Source organism: Neolamprologus brichardi, chromosome 4 (assembly GCF_056152115.1).
Source record: "Neolamprologus brichardi isolate AB-2024 chromosome 4, ASM5615211v1, whole genome shotgun sequence".
NCBI classification, from domain to species: domain Eukaryota; kingdom Metazoa; phylum Chordata; class Actinopteri; order Cichliformes; family Cichlidae; genus Neolamprologus; species Neolamprologus brichardi.
Window position 1 is genome coordinate 4,121,045 of NC_142107.1, and position 8,661 is coordinate 4,129,705.

Consider the following 8,661-nt stretch of genomic DNA (forward strand, 5'->3'; position numbering starts at 1 on the left):
AGGGTGACCCATTTCTACTAGAGCTTTTACTTTGTTTGGCGTCTGTACAGATGCCACTGAGTGTAATGGAAACATACTGCACGCGTAGAGGCAAGGCGACATTTTACACTGACCTCAACGGCTTACACAAATCTACAATGAGCAGTCCAATGAATTTAGCAGATCTGCTAAGCGTGTACTGTAAGCACAAACACAATTACTCACTCTGTAAAGTTTATTTAGATTTATTGGCAGATGTCAGCCCTGAGTGATTATAAATGTTCATCATTACAGACAGAAGAATAAAGACTATATCAGCACAATAGCAAATACACACTAAAAACAACACAGAGGCAAACCAGCTGCCTTTTTGTTTTTTTTTTTCAACAACAGGTCAGTGTTAACTCGAATCAACATAATGCTTACTGTTGGTGTAGACTTGGTCCCTTCCCTTTTAATTTTATGCAGCCGAAAGGCATCATGATTACCATAATAAGCACACACAATACGTCATCAAAAAAAGAACATTTCACTACTTCAAAAGTTCAAAATCAACCTGCAGCAACAAATCATTTTCTGTCTAACAACAAAACAAAAATAGAAGTAGCTTTAAAGCACTCTCATACTATTTGATTATTTCGAATTCATTTAAAGTAATAAAAAGCAAAAAGGGCATTTATGTGTTGTTGCTTTTTTAAAAAGTGGCATTTATACTTGTTTAAGGCTCTTTTCTAAAAGTACGACATGATGATGAGATGCTAAGTATGAGGCTAAATGATGCCCCCGCTGCAGCCTACATGCTGGTTAACTGTGCAGCGTTGTACTGCTCTCAGGAGCAGGTTGCTGGTTAGCATGCTCTGTCAGAAACACTGATTTATGTGCATATTTTTCTTGCTACGATACCAGTTATAGGTTCCAAACCATCTAAACAAAAGGCCAGAAGTGTGAAAGTGAAACCTACATTAACCGATTAGCATGTAAACAGGAAAGCTTCTCTACGTTTATAGCAACAGCTGATTAAATGACTATATATAAAATTGGCCTTTGTCATAGTTTACTGGCAAAGAAATATCACTGGAGTTCCCCTTAGACCTATGTAGCTTTTTTTCTTTAGTAATGTTTCTTAATGCCAAAACTCAGATCAGCTTGCTGAATGGGAACAAAAATACATTCACCACTAGCATTCAGCAGCTATACAGCTACATGTTTGATGGAAGGAAACGATAGAAAGAGTAATTACGCTCGCTTTCACCATGATTACACTGGGTGATTGCCGGCACACTTGCCATAAAGCTTTATAAAGTAACGTTTTGCTTCTGGAAGCAAGTCTAAGCACTCAGCAGCCATGCTGAAACACATTCAGGCACTTATTTAGGCACTTGTAATCAAAACTGCACGGCGATCTGCCGTGTATCCCGCTCGTGCTCAACATCTTTGTTGATATGTCAATTTTGCATTTTCCGTTGTGCTCTAATGTCTGCAAAATAACTCGTACACGAATAAATCATGTAGGCGATCGTGGAATTCGTTTCTTTGTCAGACTAGAAGTTACACTTTGTTTGTTGTGTAAACAGAAGAAGTTTTAATTGACTGCACAGAAACTCTAATCGCAACTTTTCAGATGGATTTGTTGCTGAATGTTGCCTGCAGCTCTTTCAGTGTCAGGTAGCCGGTTTTACCGGGCTCCACGGGCATGGAGGAAGATCTGCACATGGCGCCAGGCACGAGCCAGGCTGAAGAGCTATCATCGCTAGCAGCTGTCATGGGTGTATCCTCCTGATGGCTGTCAGAGGACATCTGTGGTTCAACAAGGAGGCTGGGAGGTGTTGGAGGAGAGAAGGCGGGACATGTGTGTGGAGGAAAGCGTACAGGAAGGATGAGGAAAGGGATGTTGTGATCATCCAAGAGAAATTGCTCTCCTCCTTCCATGTACTTTTCTTCCTCATTGTCAGCTTCAAGTTCGATTCCGAAGCCCGAGTCTGGGCTGTGCGGCTCCCTCTTCAAACTCTCGTAGGTTGGAAAACCGCAGAGCGAAGGGCAGAGGGACGGGTGAAAATCACCGTGGTAGGTAAAGTAGGCCGGGGTTGGGTCAATGCACGCAAAGCCACCGGAGGAGCTGGAGGTGAAATAGCTCCGGTTGGAGAAGATGGACGAAGAGGCGGAATTGTTGACGATGCCGCTGGTGTCTGAGTTCTGGAAGTGAAGCAGGGCGCTGGTGGAGCTGGAGGAGGGAGAGGTGGATGGGACTACATCAAAGTCCTCACACACCTCCACGGGGGAGATTTGGTCGATGGGCTGTGCTGTGAAGAACGACTCTGAAACTGAGAGCGGATTCAGCCATTTCTGTGGGGGGAAAAACACTCAGACTATAATATTCACCCAAAGAATCACACAACAGTATCAGAATGTGTGTATGTGCGTCACACTCTGCATGAACTGAAAGGTGAAGTAGCACATTGCATAGTAAGGACAGGTTTCAAGAGTGAGCTTAAGTGCATTTTTAGAATATTTTGCTTGAACAAGGGTCAAAATCACGGAGCAGGAGGGATTAGGAAATCTTATCTTTTGCTCCCACTGATGCAGACATTAACATCTGTTCTAATTTACCCCTCACATTATTTGAATTTCACATTTTCATTGCAGAAATTAGGCTGTCCACTTAACAAAAAGGCTCCAAACCAATTGCAGTCCAAGATTCTTGGTACCTGCACTCACTGTTTAAGCATATGTGTAGAACAGACAGACAGTTACAGCACCATGGGGAAAAACTGCTCTAATAATAAAAATGCTGTTCTCGTTTTGTTCAGTTTGAGAACAACTGTTAAAAATGTCTCATTCTTAATGATCCGTATGCATCAATGATTATTTTATGAAATATGGTGCTTTTTGGAAGCTCAGACTCACATTTATTTAAATGCTATATGTATTTATGAAGTTACTTTGCTCAGTAGAAGTTTGTGTGAGAATATGCAGAATTTAAGTTGTGCGTATGTTTCTGTGATGGTATTACTCGTTTTTTCCCATAAAAGGATGTCAGCAGTTCTCTTTTGGGATACCAGCCTTCCAGTTTGTATGATGTAGCCCAGAGTGAACATGCGCAGTGACAGTTTAACTGGTTGAATCTTGGCGAATGTGCCAGAAAGCAGAAAACTAGAACTTTACAAACTATTTCAGGTGTGGCGGGAATCCAAACCCATCGCCACAGACAACTGACGGGAGTGCGGTTCAGGTCTTTCTCCCTTTGTTGTGGGCTGTGGGGATCAGAGCCTTTGATGAAGAGCTAACTTTATGACATTTTATCATTTTAACCAAACTTCATTGTCTTCATTTAATAAACATTACTGAGAAGGAGAAGCAGGTGAGAAACTAACACCATGGCCTTTGCATTATATGCTTATATGTTGTTTTGATCCACGTCTAAAGTGAACAAATTTAGCCAGCGAACAGCGCCTCACACTTAAACAGTTACAGGTCCCATGAATACCACATAATATACTACAAAAAGTTGTGTTGTTGTGTGTTGACACCTTTGCAGTGAAGCGGTCTGTGTTGCTTGCGGCTGGATATTTTGATAAATGGATTGTTAGTTGAGAACATTTATTATTTTTACCTTTAGGTTTCCTTCGTGGACAGAGTGCAGCGACTGGAAATACTTTGAAGGGTTCGGTACTGCCTTCCCTTCGAGCAGCCTGAAACAACACGGGGTTGAGCGCATATATCAGATATACAGTGTGTAGATATACACACATGCATGCAAACATATGCGCACTCCGATAACAGCCAAAGTCACAGTTTACCCACCCCCTGGTGTTGCATCTTTTGTAAACGACCAGCACAACAACAATAATGAAACACACGGTGCCGAGCAGTCCCATCTTCACCAGCGAAGACAGACCAATTCCCTCTGAAACAGAGAGCAGACACTGTAAAATGCACATATTCAGTCGACCTTTACTTTGTTGCCTAGACAACGAAGCAGACTGGATGCATCCTTTTTTCCAGCTGCACTTATTCCCAATGAAAAAGTTGAACTCTGATGCTTTTAAGACTGATGAGAGATAAGCAGAGTTTTCACCAAGCTCACCATTAAATACACTGTTTGTGTTGTTACCAAGATTGTCCGATGAATTCACTTTCCAGGATGACGTTGGACTCCAGTGGCTCCAGTGGCTGTTATATCCAGATTTTTCAGTTTTAACTCTCACTCTGACGTCCCCATGCCCCTTTAGTTTAGACAGAGCTAATCTCAGCTCTGTGTCTGGTGTTTTGAAATCTCTGGCCTCCTGAAAAATAGAAAATTCAAGACAGGGTCAAAATAAAGGTGTGTCTCCAAAGAATTTTGCTTTAACCGAAAGTAGAATCAGTTATGAGGTATTTGTATAATTCTAACCAGCTTGAAAATCTGTATTTGGTACGACCACCTTTATTCTTCATAGTCTGATCTCTCTTAGGCAGCTTTCTTGTCATTTCTTTAAGTAGTCTTCAGAAATACTTCTCCAGGCTTCTTAAAGGACAATCAAAGCTCTTCTTTGGATGTTTGCTGCCTTTTATTCTGTTCTCTGTCAGGATGAGGTCCGAGCTCAGGGGAGGCCAATCCATGACTGATGCTCCATTGTGTGTGTTTTTTCTATCAGGTATGTTTTTACTGCATTGGCAGTGTGTTTGGGATCATTGTCATGCTGAAAAATCAATCAGACACTTTCCAGGTGGTGTTTGATGGTGAATCAAACCCTGATGGTGGTTTTCTTTGTTGATAATTCAGTTTGACAAGATCTCCAACACCATGGGCTGAAAAGCAGCCCTAATCCACGACAGAGCCTCCTCTGTGTTTTACAGATCACCTCCTCCATACATCCTTTTTGAATCTAAAAAATTCAAATTTTCTCCCTTTTTCCTTTTGTTAAGGATGTCTTCATCTACTGCAGATAGTATTTAGGCCTGCCAACTTCCTCTTTTGTCCTTTGCTTTTACACGTATATCAGTTTTTTAAGCTTATGGGTTTTTGGAGTCTTTGTTTTTATTCTTGTCCTACCGTATTATCTGATGTGTTTTTGTAACAGGGTGCTGGCAACAACGTGCCTCAAATACACCATTTAAAACGTTTTTTTTGTGCCAAATTCATCTGAACATGATCAAATACAAGGACTGGACTAAAAATGAATGAAGGAGCAGCAGATGTCCAAAGCAAAAGCCTGAAAAATCTTGAGAATGCCTGGGAAACTTTGCTCAAGTCCTCTTTAAGACCCAACCCACCAAAAAATAGCCAGAATGTTATCATGTTAATAATCCTTATAACAAAATCTACAAAACATTTTTTGCTGTATCATGTTGTTTATGATATATTTTTTATAATTTATTTATTATATATTTTTTCTATCGCATTTCATACATTGGGCATTTTTAGCAACATTTCGTTAAGAACAATGTTAATTTTAGACAAAAAAAAGAGTTTTGTCCATAACGTTTTGAAATCATGGCAAGTATTGATCATGTTGATGAGATAGAGGTCTCAGAAACTGATGAACATGTGGCAAATATGATACAAATGGCATTATATGGTTAAATATGGAAAAAAAAAGTATATCATTGGATGCCATGAGGTACTTTTGCACATGCTTTATTGATTTACTCAGTAATTTGTGTAAAAACTCTGTTACTACATGTATGTAGATGCTCACCGTCCAATCTTGGTCACTGGTTTTGGTCTGGATATGGAAGTAAAGGGGTGACAAGTGATTTGAGATTTTTTCGCCTGGGCTCCACGTTATGTAGAGGTCCGTGCCGTTGATGCTGACATTGGGAGCACTTGGAGGATTCAGTATAACTGCATACACAGACGTATAAACAAGGCAGATTATTAAATGTTGGTAATTGTTGCAGTTATTAATCCATCGTTGTAACTTATTCCAACTGTGCGTGTATCAACAACAATTTGAATAGAAGTCAGAGCTACTCACTGCAATCTTTTGGGCGATAGTTTATTAGGGCCTCCACTAACACTCCATTACAATTCACACTAAAGTTCAGTCTTTTAAAAGGATTTAAAATCTGGAAGAAAGCAATAAACCATTAAACAATGAGGATAGAACTTGCGTGAGTAATCCAGTTTGCCATGTTTGCATGTGTCCGATACTTACTTTGTTTTCAAAGACAATACTGCAGCCAAACAGAGAGTTCTCATGTTGTTCAAGCTTGCATTTTTGGCTAGATGAGAAAAGGACAAAAAAGGGCAAAAACTTCACTAAGCACTGATGTTTTGTAGCCAAACTGTGACCCATGATGTTTCTTTTTGTAAAATTAAAACCTTTGTCCCCCAACTAATCCACACAGTTTTCAGTATGTCAGAAATATCTTACGTATACAGGGCAGGACTGCTATGTTTCCAGATTATCGTCACACCCGAAAGCCAACAGTCTGCACCGGGACCCACGGCAGAGCTGTTCAGCGTGCAGCTGACATTTTTGTAAAAGTCATTTGCACAGGAAAGTCCTTGAGTAACAGAGACACAACAGAAAACAGGAGTTGGGATAGTGTTGCTTTATCAGTATCACGAGACTTTACATTCAGATTAGACTGAACTCTGTGTGCACTCAAGTTGCAGATATATACACTCATACCATGTGAGAGTCTGTGGGAGTGGGCTGCATGCACTGAAATGATAACTATCAGGAGGTGTGAGCACAGCAGCACCTCCATCGCCGCGAATGTGGTATGACTGTAGGCAGAGAAGAGCGGTCATGCACTGTGCGTTAGAAGGGCGAGAGGAATAAAAAGTTGTAAATACACCAGCTTAGACCTGGAAGTCAGCTAAATATAATCACCACAAAGCTTCTAGGAAGTGCAACATTCACAACTTGAAAAGCTGTGGCAATATATCAACTGTGTTTTACAGTAAGGACCTCCTCTAAGCCATACTGTTAATGCAAGCAACACCTTATTTAGTTTACAGTAGCTGACTTCATGTGTGTGTGGCTTTATGCTAATGAAACAAATGAGAGAAGATGAACAAACCAGTCTAAAAAAAACCTCGGGGGAACATTATGTGACCTGAAAGAGATGAATCTTCCCATCACGCTGTTTTGACTCCAAAAACTCACTAAAACTATCCAGTACAGAAGAAAATCATCAACTCCAAGCTGAAAGACACACTTGTGTTTGTGTGTCTGTACTTTAAAGTTATTACATCAGCAAATGATTGTTTTTATTAATTAACATAGTAATTCCCCCCCTCCCCTTAAACAGGACTAATAAAAAATGTTTGAAGAAGTAATAAATTACCTCATGAGTCTTGGTAGCAGGTGGTCAGGAAACACATTGTTGCTTCCTCTTTTGGACTGACGAGAAGATTTCCTTCTGTTCCTTTCTATTTGAACATCGCCGTCTTTTCTGGTGCTGTCGTTCTGTCACTCACAGTCATCCCTCTGCCTCCTCCTCCTCACCCCTCCCTCTTCTCTTAAGTGCCCAGTGATATTTTCCACTTGAAACCACAGCTTGCAGGGGCTTACAGGAAGCTTCGTGCAGCGGTGAGTGATAATGAGAGACGATGGGCCGGGGTGGAGAGTGAGATGATGATGGTGGTGGTGGGGGCGGTGGGGGCTTGGCTTGTTGTACAACACCTCCTTCTGCTCGCCACCAGCTGCAACTGCTACCTGAGGCCCCGTTGCCTTGTTTAAGGTAATAATAATTGTACCGAAAACAAGAAATCCAACCACATCCTGTTTCAATCACAATTGTAAAGTGGGTTGTATAAAGAGAAACTCGCGAATTGCTCTATGAAGTGGTTTATGTCAATGAAACTCATCTTAAAAAGGACATTCAAAGGATTATATAGGCTAAAGCTACCCGATTTAGAATCGTGGGGTTATTTAAAAATGCAAACGCGAGAAGCTGTGCATGAAAACCGCTGCTGTTACAGCCGCAACCGCTGCAGACACATACTGAAGTACTTCCAAAGAGACAGAGAGTAAAGGAGGTTGAAAGTTAAAGCAGCAGACAGCTCTTCAGTCAGTGGCCACCAGGCATTTCTGTAGTCAAAGGCCACCTGTTATTCCGTCTCACTGTGTCAAATGTTAACCCTTACAGTGAGGGCTATGTGGCAGTTGTTAATGGTGATATGGGGCAAAACGGTAGTTTCTAGAAATACTAAATGACGAGCTGGAAGGGCATCACTTGTTATACAGCACAATCTGGATAATTTGCACCTCAAAAGTTTGTCACAAGAAAAGTGACCATAAGAAACCAGAATTTGTCTTTGTTCATATTGCCAGTAAAATCCGAAATATATAAAAACAATACCAAACAAGCTAAACGTGATAGGTAAAGTTGAAAAAAAGAAAAGAAACACAGAATCTCCTGTATAACAAGACACACAAACTTTTGTAGGTTTGTAGGTTGCGAGCACAGTGATTGTGCAAACCAAATCAGTGAGATCAATTTAAGTTTGCAGAACGTTTTTGTTCATCTTTGTCTTAAAGGTCATTGGAGGCCATTGTGTAACTTGCCTTTAGACTAAACATATAGGCCTACAAACCACACGCACAAAAACAACTTTCATGCTGAACATTACAACTGTTGCGACACAGTGTTTTTGAACTCAGCTATACTTTGTCTGCCTGAGTGGGCTTAGGCCTGCAGTAGTAGGCCAGAGGGTGATGGCGTGATGCAGCCGCCACGGGTTCCTGC

The 8,661-nt window shown here is 40.9% G+C and overlaps 1 protein-coding gene across 2 annotated transcripts; it reads right to left on the bottom strand.

Moving 5' to 3' along the window:
• Positions 1-208: 208 nt before the first annotated feature.
• il2rb (interleukin 2 receptor, beta) lies at positions 209-7,498 on the bottom strand. Of its 2 annotated transcripts, none has more exons than XM_006798001.3 (10): positions 7,258-7,498; positions 6,597-6,694; positions 6,336-6,468; positions 6,117-6,183; positions 5,937-6,027; positions 5,658-5,803; positions 4,064-4,262; positions 3,781-3,883; positions 3,590-3,668; positions 209-2,322 (listed from the first exon to the last, which is right to left on the bottom strand). In XM_006798001.3, exons 1-10 carry the CDS (start codon positions 7,260-7,262, stop codon positions 1,597-1,599), a joined length of 1,647 nt encoding a protein of 548 aa, XP_006798064.2. In that variant the 5' UTR covers positions 7,263-7,498; the 3' UTR covers positions 209-1,596. The 2 variants fall into 2 exon arrangements, with proteins under 2 accessions (XP_006798064.2, XP_006798065.2); XM_006798002.3 differs by having other exon boundaries at positions 6,597-6,721.
• Positions 7,499-8,661: the final 1,163 nt, after the last annotated feature.

Coding starts and splice junctions, on each gene's coding strand:
- il2rb (XM_006798001.3), bottom strand. Junction 6,028..6,116: donor GTATTGTCTTTGAAAACAAA/GTAAGTATCGGA, acceptor GCTTTCTTCCAG/ATTTTAAATCCTTTTAAAAG. Junction 3,884..4,063: donor CACAAACAGTGTATTTAATG/GTGAGCTTGGTG, acceptor TCTCTGTTTCAG/AGGGAATTGGTCTGTCTTCG.